General features: G+C 51.6%; 1 protein-coding gene across 1 annotated transcript in view; it reads right to left on the reverse strand.

Annotated features, from left to right (window-relative positions):
* Window positions 1-463: 463 nt before the first annotated feature.
* Window positions 464-15,385, reverse strand: part of LOC118512155 (mucin-12-like) — a 53,623-nt gene continuing 38,701 nt past the window's right edge. Inside the window, exons 3-6 of the mRNA XM_036056195.1 lie at window positions 3,844-14,576; window positions 3,391-3,778; window positions 2,746-3,317; window positions 464-2,678 (exon numbers count right to left, since the gene is read on the reverse strand). Of these exons, the coding sequence (XP_035912088.1) occupies window positions 2,475-2,678; window positions 2,746-3,317; window positions 3,391-3,778; window positions 3,844-14,553 (11,874 nt within the window). The 5' untranslated portion in view covers window positions 14,554-14,576 and the 3' untranslated portion in view covers window positions 464-2,474. The remainder of the gene's footprint in view (window positions 2,679-2,745; window positions 3,318-3,390; window positions 3,779-3,843; window positions 14,577-15,385) is intronic.

Genomic DNA, 15,385 nt, shown 5'->3' on the forward strand with positions numbered 1-15,385 from the left:
ACCACTCAAATTTATTACTATCTCATAACAAATGTCATCAATTTTATGCCCTGCCAACGGGATAAGTTCCGAAGCTCACACTAAATCGGAATGGTAACTTGCTCGTTAAGTTCCTGCAAGTCCCAATCTCTTGGGCAGATGGTGGAACATGGAGGAAATAAGTTGAACGTCGAGGACGAAACTAAACTATATGCCGAAACGAGAACCAACAGACTTGAGATTCAGTCACCCAGCCAGAAGTATAAAAGAAAAAGAAAACCAGGCTCCAGTGGGCTGGTCATATAATGAGAATGCCACCGAACGACCTAGCTCATTAAGTCTGTTTAGGCCAACCACATGAGAATCACTAGTAAGTCCGGGATATTGGATTGGCGGCAGCAGGCCAAGATCGCAATGCGGTGGTAGCATCTTGATAAGTAAGTCATCAGTTCCAACTTTCAACAAAAACACACTCACAAACACCTCAAATTTACGACGCAATTTGTTTCGAATACATTTTGTTTCTTCCTCTTGAACTAACACGAATGATCGTGATTGCACCCACATCATGTGATCGCAACCACGAACATTGTCTGCCTTCTTCTTCGGCAACGACGACGCACGCCAGTGTTCCTCGGAAACAAACGAGAATTTGTCGCATTTTGCTTTTTGTTAATAGTACCATATTACATATAATAATAATTGTATAATGTTATTCTGTTCTCTTCTATCCATTACCATCTTTCATTCCCTCTCGCTCTGTATCGTTCGCCTTTTCAACTATACTTTCTCCATCATCTAATTTCTTATTTATAAACTGTTCCATCGTTTTGTTTTACTTTTCTTTATCGTTTCGAAAATCATCACATGTGTTGCTGTTTGCTTTTGCCATTCTAATAACCCTACCAGCTGTTCTTCTGTATTGTATATACGTTTACGAAACATTCCCTTCCTTTATATAAAACATACCACTCTGGCTTCAGCTTCACTCTTATTTCCCCAGGTTTCTATAACCGCCCTTCTTTCTGCTAGCTACACACACGCACAGCGCCAGCGTTCGTTTTGCGTTAAAATTTGCAAATCTATGATTGCACTTGGAACGATTCAAATAACTCAACAAACCACCGGGACCTTACGCCCCGGGTCCGCGAATCCGAATCCTGTCTTCTCGCGCCTGACGCACACACACACACACACAAGCACACGTGAAACCTTCAAATTGTCGTTTTCTCTCATCATTAGCCTTTAGAACATTCGTTTAAGAACGACTAATAGTTTGCCTAGGCACCTTCCTTTGCCAACACCTAACTTCTCACAATCCTCGTTTATGCTCTTCGTTTAGGCGATTCTACTATTTTTGTTACAAAGTGAAATAGTAAACACAATCATCAGTCAATGAGTTTCCTCCACTGCCTTGCCTTCGTTTTGCCTCTTGCCACGTTCACGCACTACGCAATATATTCGAGTATCTCATTGTCTACTACATTCTAACGTGCTTTTCCTTGGATTTTTTGTTTGAGTCTGGAAGGATGATCTACCCGCCACCCCGTCGGTTGCATCCATGAGCATCATCAAAAACACTTAATAAAACTTTCGCTTACTCTCAAAACAACCAGAACCGCTCCGCTGAACGGCTTCTACACCATAAACTACCTACACAACGCAACGAAATTAAAGTTTAAAAAAGAAAACATACTCCACAAGCACACACGCGCACAATGAAACGATTCCTAGAACTGATAAACTCCCCTTGCAAAAGGGCTAACGGACAATTATGCTAGAGAAACATGATAATATAAACGAAAAAAAAACGGAACAAAATCTAACCACACCTAACTAAAAGTACACTAAAACATTAAAAAGTACACACTTAACAAAAAGAACTCATCGTGACAAAAAAAACAAAACAAAAAGGGTACACACGGGACACGCTTGTTCGGTTTGTTCACACGGCAGGTTAAAGAATAAATATACATAAATCGTGCTAGCTACCTCAAGAGCTCGTGTGTTCTGGTAATAACTGAAATTGTTACTATACGTTGCACATACTGCATCCTCAGCGTCCAGGGAAGTCACAATAATTAGGCAACATGCTTATTAACTAGCAGCGGGGTCGCTGTTTGCTAAATATCTCCTGGAGAGCTCCAACATTTCCCATTTTGCTAGAGGTAAGTTTCTATATGTTCACAATCACACAAAAAGCTACGCACACACACACATACGAAAAGAGATGCTACAAAACCGAAATAATAAGCTAAAAAGGCGAGCAGATAACATAATTACACATTAAAATAGCTAAAAAAACTTAACACTAGAGTTCGAAAGCATTCGAACCGCGGGACTTGAGCCCTCCTCTGGAGCACTACTGCTCACCGCATACATCGATAGGTCGTGATGATTTGTTTGTGTGTTGTTTTGTTCGTTCATCTGAATTCAGTCTTCTGCACACGGGACTCGCCTCGAACACCGCACGAGACGGCCTACTAGATGGACTACTAGATACGTGCAATGAAGCTCTGTACTTGCAGCAGGTTCTTCACACTGTCGTTGTACTTCACCAGCACCACCTTGGAGGCGTGAATGTTGAGCTTCTCGCCAGCGCACAACAGCTGCAGGCAGTTGGCCCGTGTCAGGAACTCTTCGATCTTCATCTCACGTATCAGCTCACGCTGGCTGTTGGTCGAATTGTTGGGACATATCTAAAACAGGGTGGGAAGAGCGTTAGTGTGATGTTTTGCCTGTTTGATGTCTCATCATGGGATCTACCTGTCTTAGCACGGCCTCCTTCGATTTGAACTTGAGAAAGCTGCACAGATCGCTCATTAGCATCCACCGCTCGTTGTACTCGTCCTTCAGGATGTACAGCGGTGGCAAGGGTCGATCCGCTTCCTCGTACTCGAATATGATCTCCCCGTCCTCACCATCACTCCCGGCGTCATGCATCTCGAGATCCTGTTGCTCCGCATTAGCCCGATCCTCACCGTTGCTCAGTTTCGTAGTCGCTCGTGGGACAGTTGCACCGTTCGGAAGGCGCACTTCCTGCTGTTTCGGAAGGCCGCGCTTGATTTTTCCATTTCTCAACCCAGCTGGAAGGTTTTCGTTGGTGATGCCGTTCCGTTTGCGTGTCGAATCGCCAACTCCGGCGGCGCTGGTAACACTTTCACCCACTTCGTAGTGCATGATGTTGGAGTTGGAATCGCACCGTTTGCTGGAGGCGGACGAGATCGCACCACTGTTGCTGCTACTGCTCGTACCGCTGGTGTTGAGTGATGTTAGACCGCCGGTTCCGTCGAATCCCGGAATGTCCGAGAATATATTGCAACCACTTTCTTCTGGATCTGCAGGTGTAGAAGGTTAAGAGCATTAGCAAACGAAAGCGAATGGAACAGTGAACGAGCGCTGCACACCTACCATGAATCTTCCAAGGTCCGTCAAACTTCCACCCAATCTTGTTCGGTGCCATACTCTGCACATCGTTTAGGTGGTGCTCGAGAAAAAGCGTCATGTCATCGCTTTCCGCCAGCTCCATCGGTGTCATGCCGCGATACGTTGCCAGCATAGGATCAGCACCGAACGCCAGCAACAGTCGCACGATCTCCACGAACGAGTTTTCCACCGCCTCGTGCAGTGGCCGCATTCCTGACTGGGCCGGCTCCGAATGACTGGCACCATACTGCAGCAGGTAGTTGGCAATGTCCAGGTGTCCTTTGGCGCACGCTTCATGCAGTGGCGTGTAACCGGCATTATCCTTCAAGTCCGGATCCATGTCCAGACGCTCCAGGCAGTACACGATCACGTCCTACAAAGATAAACCGTCGTTATAATGCAACTCTGTGCTCCGTTTCGCATATCACCTTATCTTACCGTGTAGCCCAAGCGAGCCGCCTTATGCATAACGCTCTCACCGGCCCCTTTGTTCAGCACCCAGCTACGGATCTCCTTGCTGATGTGCGTCTCATCCTTTCCCTCGATGTTCCCGAATATCGTCACCTTCCGGCCACCGATCGAACCATTGAGGCCATTCGCACCGGCCGCTCCATGCTGCTGCTGATGGTTGCCATGGTGATGCTGTTGCGAGGGTTTCTTTTTCTTGCGAATGTAATCAAACCCCGAACTACCCTTGCGACGTGAAGTGCGATGGCCGCGGCCACGTTTTTTGGGTGCTGCCGGCACTACCAGTACACCACTGCCCGGAGCGGACACATTCGCGCCGAGGATCGCCGACCCACCGTTGAAGGAGAGAGGCGTACCGGGCAGCTGATGATCCCGATCACCTCGCTCGGAAGCGATGGATGGTGTGTCGCGCTCGGAGTCTTTCATCCGTGCACTACCACCATCTTGCGTATCATCATCCTCCTCCTCGTCTTCCGGTTCTTCCTCTTCGTCGTCCTCTTCCTCTTCGGCAGGTTCCTGTTTGATGGTGGTTGTCGCCACAGACCCACCGCCATCGAGCTCACCCACAATCCGATCGATGTTGCGCATCAGTTCGTTGTATCGCTCGTCGAACGTTACGTTTTGCAGACCCTCCTCGAACAGTGGGGGTGGTTCCGGACGGCAGCTGAGCGGTGGTGCCGACTGAGGTCTTTCTTCATCGCCCCCGAACACTTCCCGGATCATCTCTTTGCTCTGCATCGCTTTTTGCTCGGTGCGTGTGCGCGACTTCAAGATGGCCGTATCGAAAAGCGACTTTTTCTTCTTGCTATTCTTGCTGAACAGTGATTCCGATTCGGCGCCCGGCGTCGGCAGCAGTTCAAACTCTTGCCTGGGCTTGGTATTCTCGGTACTGGACGTGGCATTGCTTTGGCCCTTTCCTGCGTTTTTTGCTCCCTTTCCGCGACCGGAAGTTGATGGCGTCGGTTTTGTTCCTTGCGCCGCAATACAGCGACGATGCAATATCTCTATGATCGACCTGAACTTTTTATCGTCGTCGATTTTCTTGCGCTCCTGGGTGCTGTGTTCATCCTCCTTCGCTCTGGCAGCAACAGATGGAGCTGAGGACGTTCCAGGAACAGGTTGCTGCTGCTGTTGCTTGGCCGCAGCCTTCGTTTTGAAGCGTTTCGGTGGTGCTGATCCAACATCTCGCTGGTTCAGCTTCTTCACAATCTCCGAGAACGTTTCCGACCCGTCGCTGTGGTGCGGGGAGTCCAGATCGGGCAGCGAAGACGAAATTCGATGCATGTATCCATCAATTGTGATCAGCTCCGGGGGTACCTTGATCGATCGCTTGTATTCGTACAGTTCCTTCTCCCAACCGGGGTAGAAATGATCCGGAGGTTCAACCGGTGCCGGAGTTTGGGTGAGCTCTTTCAACGATTTCTTCACTCCGGCCAATGCAGAGCTTGAGGGAGGACCGGATCCGCTACCCTTCTTCTTGGTGGATGATTCACTGCCCCTAGCTGAGGTGGTACTTTCCCGACGCGAACCACTTTTCGTTGCAGTAGCAGTTGGCTGCTTTCGGGCAGGTTCCTCGGCCGGTTTCTTTGCAACCTTCCGAGAACGCAAACGCTCCGACAGATCCATCTGACCTTCGTCCTCACTCGAGCTGGTCGCCGACTCGCCTGAACCAGCCGACGAATTTGGCGCGTTTTTTGAAGCCTGACGAGTACGTTTGCGCGGAACAGCGTTACCACCAACACCCGCCTTGGGACCATCCGAATCCGACTCAACTACACGCGACTTTGAACGCTTCGGCGTTGGTTCTCCGACTGATAGTTTGCGAGCCTTACCCTTCTTTGTTGGGGTGCGTTCACTGTCAGCGCGGGTTCGAGCAAAACGCTGATTCGGGCAGTTTTCGACGATCTTATCGTTGCGCAGAACTTTGCTATTTGATCGGCGACGTTCAGCTTCCCGTTTGCTACGCGAGCGCGTCATTGTCTCTTCCGCCTCCTCATCGGACAACGAGGAAGCCGAACTATCCGATGACGAATCCGACGACGATTCTGCCTTCGACCTGGAATTTGTGCGTGGTTTTGCCGGTTTCTTCTTTGCTCCGGCCGGGGGATGCTTTTCCTTCTGTCCACCGTCGATACACGCCGAGCCTTCGCTCACCTTACTGCCCTGCTGTGCTTTACCGCCCGCGCCATTACCACTTCCGGAAGAGCCACCCGCACTACCATTACCAGCAGCCGCTCCTCCTTCACGTCTCTTTGCAGCCTCGGAATTTGCTGCGGTGGATCCATTCTTGTGCGGTGTACGCACGGCACGAGATTCTTCGTCGGAGCTGAGATCACTTTTCTCATTCGTTTCCTGCTTGATCGTGCTCGTCTGACACCGGCTGCTGGTCGATGGTTGAGTACGCTTACCACCGGCTCCCGTTCCCTTTGGGCGTCCGCGCTTTCTGGGCACCGCACTCTCCGGCTTCTTTACCACCGCCGGTGCACTACTCTCCGACGAGGAAGAGGATGACGAAGAGGAGGACGATCGTGAACCTGGACCACGGATACGCTTCCGCTTTGCACTGTTCTCCAGCGAATGTGGCACACGCTTCTGGCCCGGTTTACCACGATCATCCTCAGCACCGTCCGCCGTCACGTCACCGTCCCCGTCCGACGACTTGAGCGAAAGGGTGGCAGCAACGCTCGACCGGTGGCGTAGCTTCCGAACGCGGGCTTTTGCACGCTGGGCAGTAACAAACGCAAGCCGTGCCGTTTCGCTATCGGTACTGCTGGAACGGCCTAGCTTAGCTTCGTGTTTCTGCTGCAGCTCGAATCGCTGCTTTTCGCGCAGATTGCGTGCCGCCTTTTCCGTTTGCACAAAAGCTGCGTGCGCTTTGCCATCCACCTGGCGCTGTTCCTCTTGATCTTTCTGCTGCTGTTGGGACTGCTGGCGAAGTAGAAGCAGAGGTTTGTCTTCGTCGCTTGAGCTCTCGCTTCCGTTTCCAGCAGCCTGAAGACGCAGCGGTGAACGCGCGGAGTTGAGCACTTCCTTCGGGATCGCCGACAAGTCCGTTGTAGAGCCCTCGGGAACCGACGCCGCGGCCGTTTCGATCGAATCAATCGCAGGCCAATTACGTCCGCCAGCCGATCCAGCAGAGACCGTCCCTCCTGTTCGTTTCCGTCGACCACGCTTTTTACCCGTTTGCAATTGTTCGACGAATTCATTACAGGCACTGCCCCAGTCCAGTATATCCAGTGCCGACGCACCATCCATATCTACCGGTGGGACAATCGATTTTTTCCCCTCTTCCCCATCTTCCTGCGCCTCCTCACCACCAAGTTCTTCTCTTTTCAAAGACATCGGAGGAGATTCAGCGATGGATCGGGGTGGTTTGGTAACTACACTTGGCGTTGGCAACGGGGTGTATCCTTTAAGTTCGCCCTTCGTACGAAAGCGCGACGAGGGCGATGGAGAATCGTGCATCGAAGGAATGACACCGGTCGGTGCTGGTCCCGGAGATGGCAGAGCTGCTTTCTGGGGACGATCTTCATCGCCCAGTTCCATGCCTGGCTGCTTACGCAGCTGATTGATACGTTGCTTCTCGTATTCCTTCAGCTCGAGACTGGTGCGAAGTTTTGAAATTACCGACTGATCGGCTCCACGATGATGCTGCGGTGCTCCATAGCTAGGATGAACGTTTGGCGGATACTGCGGAACGGCTATTGGTTCGGCAGCAGGTTGTGAAGAATGATGTTGCTGCTGCTGCTGAGACTGTGGCTGTGCTGGCTGCTGATATTGATGAGCAGCCCCGTGGCCAACCTTCGGGATAGCTCCGGCACTTGCACCCGTGTAGTGGATGTGAGACTGCATATGATGTACAGCGGTATGTTCTGGTGGTGGTGGTGGCGGTGGTGCCTTCAACGAATCTCCGTAACGAAACGGCGGTGCCACAGTCGGTGACCCCTTATGATACGCCATCGGATCGGAATGGTGCTGAGGATAGGGTGGATGAGCATTAGGCTCGTCCTTCGAATAGCCATACGCATGTGGTGACGAGTACGATGCTGCACTTCCGCCTCTCAAGTGCGGTGGATGGTAGACTGGCATTATATGCTCCTCACGCGGTTTCACCGGAAGAGGCGAGTGGTGTGGATAATAGCGAGCATCTGGAGTGTACTGCTGCGGTTGCTGATGTTGCTGCAGCACGGACTGTGGATGATGATGATAGTTGGTGGTTATCACGGACGGATGTACAGCAGGACCATTAGACATCTCCGGTACTGTTGGACGCTTGCCGGAGCTTGCATAAAGATGAGCAGCTGGGCCGTAGCTAGGATAGGATCCTTCCCGAGAAGTTCCTTGAGCATGGTTTGGATAGCGTCCATCATATGTCGGCGCTCCTTGAGCAGATGCTTGAGCAGGACCCTGTTGCGGCGGAGCTGATACATGCGTTGGTCCTACCTGGGCACGAGGTACTGTCGAGTCTTCGTATTTCGCTACCTTGGCCGGCGAAGGAACTGCCGGCGAACCTGCTCCAGTTTGAATTACGGGGGCCTTCGCCAGAGCTGCTTCAGCAGCGGCAGCTGCTGCTGCAGCCGCTGCAACTCTCTTTTTCGGTGCCAAAGTTTGTGGAATGCGAGTCGGAAACTTGCCTGCCTGTAGGTCCGCCATCACATCAGAAGAGGGTGATGTTTTCTTCTTCAACATGCTCTCCACGAATTTGCGATCCTCCATGCGATCGTTTACATGCGCCTGCGAGGCAGCTGATGCAATTGCTGGTGGACCTTGAGAGGATGGGTTGGAACGTGAATTCGTTGGTCCACCGGGAGCAGCTTGCCCGGTTACGATGCTTCCGGAACCTGATTTTCCCGCTGGACGACCATACTCTTGTCCCGTTGGAGGATAGTACACACTTTTACTACTAGCAGAAGCCATTGAAGACGAGGAAGCCGCTGGAGAGCCATCATATCCACCCGGTGGCCCCGGGCCTAATCGAGTCGGACCGGCAGAGTATTGATATGCCGGAGTCGCCAACGGTCCACCGACAGCACGATAGTTCGCTGACATGTAAGCATCCGTTTTCTTATCATACCCGGGCGGTATTGCAGGACTGATGACAGAAACGTGGCGCGTTGGCGAAGGCGTCGGATGCTGGGGAGGTTCGTGAGGTTGTCTAACATCCACCGCCGGTAACCCAACGCCGGGAGCACCATTGGGGCCAGGATTTCTTGCAGGAATGTGTTTTTGAAAGTTTGGACTAAAGTCCACTTTAGGCACCACTTCACGAGGTCGACCAGTTCCACCACTACTACTGCTACTGCTGCTGCTACTGATACTACTGTTGCTGGCACTCATTGCATAATCATCACACCCTGTCGAATCGGCCTTCGTTTTGACGGTTTTTACTGAAAGATCCAGCGGAGATTCGCGTTTGACAGGAGCGACGATTACCGGCGTGGTTGTAGCGACGCGGTTTAGATCACGTTGGCTCTCCCCTGCTGATACTAACGCCGGTTGCGATAGGGCAGCTGCTGTTGAGGCCTGACCCGAGGATCGAGCTGTTCCTTGCGGTTGTATGGTAGGTACGGCGTTAGGTAGTGTTGCGACGGCAGACGCAGAAGCAGTCGCAGGTGGTGCTGTGGCAATAACACGCACGGGAATGTTTTTACTTCCCGTTAGAGGAGGTTGTATGACGGGCTGAGACTGTCCAGTCGCTGATGGAGGGGCAGGTTGCAACGGTGGAGGTCCTTGCAGTCGTCCCGCTGGAGGATATGGAAGTGATGGTTTGGAGTGATGCGTCTGTTGTTGCTGCTGTTGCTGCTGCCCTCCAGATGCGGGATGAGATTGTCCACCAGTAGCGTAGGCATGGACGTACCGATCATACGGGTTACCGCTTATCACAGACTGTTGTACAGAGTTGGGATGATTCGGGCTCACAACGGCACCTGCATGGTGAGGACGATTCGAGTACGTAGTGGTCACACTGGAATAGGACGACGACGAAGAGGATGGCTGACTTTGATAGTGCGACGCAGGGGGCATGGATTGTTGTGCGGCGCCTTGCTCACCAGGTTTTGGAGCTCCCGAATGCACGTACATGGCCGGAGGTCCTCCGGCAGGCACGTGATACATTGCTTCATTTGATCCTCCGTACCGATGATGTTGGTGCGGCTGCTGTGGCTGCTGTCCCTGTGGTGAAGGATCCCTGGACGGTGGACCGCTGTACTTTCTATGGAGGGGGGAAGGCACTGGTGATGGCGTGGATGTTGGAGAAGGTGTCGCCTGCGAGTGTTGATAGTATGGATGATACTGCTCGTAGCTATAAGCAGCCGGTCCCTTCGAGGACGATCCAGGGGTCGACGATATTCCAGGACTCCCGCTCGTAGCACCAGGCCCTGGACGGGATCCTTGTCTTGCCGAGCTAGAAGCGGCTGCTTCTGCCGCTGCCTGCTTCTCCTTGGCTTGATGTGCTTGGTAAACTTCCGCAAACTTCTGCTCCATGTTATAGTCCAATCCTTTGTAGTTTCCTGAACCCACCCCGGTCCGGTCTAGTACTTCCAGTCTTCGATCGGAAGCGCCAGTTCCAGTTCCACCGGGATAGTGCTGTTGTTGGGAAGGATATTTACTGCCTGATCCTTGCGGTTGAGCTGGGGATGAATTGGATCCATATGTCGAACCCGATACGGGACTCGGAGCATTTTTGTATTGCCCGTAGTATGGAGCTTGATGTGGATGGGGATGGTAGTGATGCTGACCCGCTGGCAGTGGTGCTGGCGAAGACACTGGACTTGCTCCATTGTCTTGTGGACTGCTGCGTGCACCCGGCCCAACAGCTGCCCTTGCAATGTGATGCGGAGGAAGATGTTGCCCCGATCCCGGCCAGTTAGGTGGCGGTGGATGCATCAATCCACTACTGCCTTGAGGAGGAATTATTGGAGGTCTATGATGATGCATCGACTGAGAGTAATACGCAGCTGGGTCGTATGGTGATCGACGATCCACCGAGCTCTGTGAGGAGCCTACTGGTCGGGTATTACTACCTCCCGGGCTTACAGAACTGGTAGGCTTTTTGTGGTGTTTATAATCTCGATACAGTATATCTTGCGAATGTTGCATCATCTGAGCTTCGCGCCTCTCAGCCGATGGTGATCGGACTGTAGTCGGGGGCGGTAGCTGGCCTCGTCCTGTCGTGTGATTCGAGTACGGTTGTTTCACCGTGACGATTGTTCCCTCCTGCAGTAGCAGTTGCTCTTTATTTTGATCCAATCGAAACTCGGGATCTTTCACCTTCGGCAACGACGGATACGACGAGGAGGACGTACCGGAAGGTGGCACCGACGCCGATGCAGGTGGAACAGAAGCCTCTGGATAATATGTTCGCACATTGTTTACGATGATTCTTTCCGACCCGGCGACCGAGGTGGTTCCAGTGTGAGAGGATTTGCCTGCGTAGTTCACCAACCCGCCAGGATGTTGTCCGTACGACGGTTGATGTGGAGATGAAGACGAAGGCGCAGGCGACGGATCGCGGGATGAAGGTGATGTAGACGATGGTCCCGCTCCATTTGAACCCGCCGCCGGCCGGCTATGGCTCGGAGGTCCATGGGTAAAGTGTTTACTGCTAAACTCTGGAGGATTCCACGTTTTCGGCGCATGGTGACCACCGGCAGATTGTGCAGGTGGTGGTGGTGGTGGTGGTGGTTGCGGTGGTGCTGACGAACCGCCTGAAGTTTTGTGTATCACATGGGCCTTCGGTTCCTGCTCCATTCCGTTCTCAATTGGCGAAGGGCGACGATATTGACCAACAGGACTGGAAGTAGCGTGTCCATAAGGTGCAGTACTGCCAACTGCAACTGATGTAGTGTCCACCACAACTATCCTGGACGGCGGGTAATCGTTCTGTGATCCAGCACTTTTCCCAACTTGTTGACTTTCGGCTGAGCTTTGCTGGGAAGGTGGTGGATTCTTCAACTGCAAGTCCGCAATGTAGTTTCGCTCCTTGATAAGTTTACTAAACGTATCCGGCGTAACATACGGCGAACTGCTGTTGCCGCCACTACTAGGTTGTTCTTGAGCAGACGGATAGCTAACAGCGTGCGCCGAAGAACTGTACTGCGAATGGTGCTGCGCACCAAATCCTTTCGTAAAGTCAGGATTCGAGATTTTCAACTCACTCGTTGTCCGCATGCTCGACGAAGCGACGGTGGAGATTGCAGCGTTTGTCGTCGTGGAAGACGGAGATGTTTGACTGGACGGCACCGTACCGGGAACAAGGCGGCTAAAGTCGGGCGTCTTCATGTGTAGCTGAGCGAGGCTTTTCGCGCCTGTTGTCGTCGATGTCGACACGGTGGACATGGAGGCGGCCGAGGAAAACTGTTGCTTTGAAAAATCCGGAATACTGGCGTAGTACTGTGGTTTCCGTGCTTTCACAGGCAGATGCTCGTTATTGTTATTTTGGGTGGGTTGCACTGACGCTGGTTCCCGTGTGGCAGAGCTCCGATTCGAAGATGGCTCCAGGCTGGATGCTGGTGATGTAGCTTCTTGAGCCTGTGCCGTCGGTGATCTTTCTTCCTCTCGGAAATCTAACGAACTGTTGCTACTGCTGCGTACCCCTCCATCCAATTCCCCGGAGGGACTGCTGCTTACGGTAGTATCACTTGAATGACGTATTCTTCCCCCACTCTGCGCAGTTGGATGGTTTTGAGAGTCTGCTGGCTCCTTCGTACTGCTTGCTATTTCCGTCACAGCGACTGGAGCTGCTTCAATTCCGTTTACAGCTGCTCCATTGGCTACGAGTGCGGGAGGAGTGGTTTTGTGTTCCTCCATCAACCGCAAACCTGCGGCGGCGCTCTTTGCTTTGCTCAGCGAGGAAGTTGTTGCCAGTGTTGCCTCTCCATTCGCTCCCTCACCTATGCTGGCTCCGGCGCCGGAAATGATCAGACTACTCTTTGCCAGACGCTTCCCACTGTCTTGCAGCCCTTTGAGAAGTGACAGTTTAATGACACGATCAAGCAAATGACCACCGTCCACCTTAAGCTCAACCTCGTCGTTCGCTACCTCCGTGAACTGGAGCGGATTTCGGGCCGATACCGGAGGAGTTTGTTGCTGCTGGAGATAGTGATCGCTCCGACCAGTGGTAGCTCCTGTGCTGAGTGTGTTGAGCATTCGATTATCGCCACTGCCGTTCATGTTATCATTTTGCGAAGATTCAACTTCCATGGTTTGAGAAGTTGGAAGCGGATTGTAATGTTCCTCCCCAGGTGAGGCGTTACTATTGGCTGCAATATTTTCATTCTTATTGTTACAGTTTTCGGTACTTCGGAAATCTGCCAAAGGAACCTTTTTCTCCGATACCGGTGGACCAGTATCGGGATCCGGTGGCATCGCCGAAGATTCACGATGCTCGAGGCAGGTTTTCTCTCGCTTTTCTTGTCCATTCGCATCAAATGCGCTGCTGGGAACAGATTTCGTTTCGTCTCGCATTTGATCGTCGGAAGGATTGCTGCCTATCTCCCTAGCGTCTTCCTGCCCATTTACTCCATCTCTCTCTGAATTGTTTCCGTCACATCCTTGCCGGGACTCGTCCAAGCGTGCCAACGATTCCTGGGGCTGCTTCTCGTCTGCTGCGGCTGTCTCTACGCTGTCAGCCAAAGCATCCTTTTCTATCACAGCATGCGCAGCTTCCTCCACCGTGGACGGTGGAACGATCGTGGAAGATAGTGGCCGTGCACGATCATCCGCATCCATTGTGGTCGTATTCGCTTCGAGACTCGTGGAGCCATTTTCTGTGGCAGTCGATTGAGATTCTGCCTCTTTGCCGTTCCCGATACTACTACTACTACTACTACTGCTACAGTCATTGCTAATACTATTTACAATATCACTACTGTTACTGCTAGGCCCTGTGACGGTTTCAACGTTGCTGTCACCAGTTTTATCACCACTACCGCTGCTACTATCCACCGTGGATGTCGTTGTGTATACTGATCCATCTCCGGGGGCTGCTGCAGATGAGTCATCCACGACAGGAGCTGCCTTTTCCGGTGAGGCTGTGGAAGATTCCACTAACGGTGGTGGTGTTCCCATGGTAGGAATTCTACCCGAACACTTTTCATCCTCAGCGGTGTTGGTGCGGCTCGTTTCAGGATTCTCATCAGGAGAAGATGTTGACGTTGGAATAGATTCGGACACTTCGGCACACTTTTCCATGGACATGGTGTCCTCCTTCACAGCTGTAGGCTGAGCGGATGTGGATGGGTTCAGTACTTCTTCTTCAGACGTCCTTGCCTCCTCACTCAAAGCACGCGCCAGCGGATCTTGTTCCACCGTTTGTTCAGTATCTTTTATCGTGCTTTCTATGTCTTCCGATGATTTCATCTCTGGTTCGATGGAAGTTGTACTTATTTCTGGCGATTCTTCTGCCACTGCAAGCGGATCTATCGTTTCCTGCATGCCGGCCGGCGTTGGTGGAGTTTGTGGTTCCATGTCGGCTGGAGTTACTTGTTCGATTTTTGGCTCTGAGTCATCGGCCGTCGCGGTAGTATCGGTTGCTACCGCTATGGGTATTTCCTTATCATGCTCCGGACCAGTGGACACGGAAGATGCTGCTTCTGGTGAGCTAACTGCTGCCGGTGCCGGAGTTACCGCTTCTGACGCATCAGCTACCGTTGCAGTTGTTGCTGCTTTTGATGACTCCATCGTTCATTGGTTTGTTGAGGTTTCTAAAAACGAAACAAGAAAAAAGCAGAAAAGAAACCATTAGTCATCGTGTATGTAAGTTTTTGCTAGCAGAAGATGCTTCTAAGTACTAATTTTAAACTAGACTCTATCAGCCAACACCACTCCATCGACCATTCCAGTTGACCAAGCCTTATTTTACCATTTAAACACACAGCAATTAAGCGCATGAACGATGTGCATTCGCTTGTACATGATCCTCCAACGCCATGCGTTTTCCATAACAGGCCAATCATAGGGGCGTATGATATCGGAGGTTTCGCAATGAAATTACTCTCGCTGCAACGCGATACACGTTTTGCGTTAATGAAATTTTGAGGTTTTGCTTGCATATCACCCAACACCCGAACTTCTACCTTGATAGCAGGACCGGCAAAATATAGGTTATGTGATTATCAGTATTATCGGGACGCTATTATCGGCGCTGGTTCCCAGGTGACAGGGGCGGCAGTTGGGTTGGTTTGGAGCAAAAACACACCCAAAGCCAAGCGAAGTGGTGCTCACTTCGACTTTTTTAATAGCTCATATGACCTATTTAGTAAATTTGCTCAATAATAAAAATGAAAGGCAGGTCATGGCAAGTAAATGCAAATTGTCACATCAACCACGGGATGTACCGCTGTTTGTGAAGGTGTCATTAGCTTTTACCCAATACCAAATCAAATCACCTTCTCTACCTGATTCCATTCCTGCTGCTTCCTTTTTCCCAAGCTTCCCATCAGGTCTTCCTTCTCAAATATTGAATTCCGGGACATCATCATCAGCCTTTCCAACAATATACCCGCCTCGAATC

Source organism: Anopheles stephensi, chromosome 3 (genome assembly GCF_013141755.1).
Source record: "Anopheles stephensi strain Indian chromosome 3, UCI_ANSTEP_V1.0, whole genome shotgun sequence".
Lineage (NCBI taxonomy): Eukaryota > Metazoa > Arthropoda > Insecta > Diptera > Culicidae > Anopheles > Anopheles stephensi.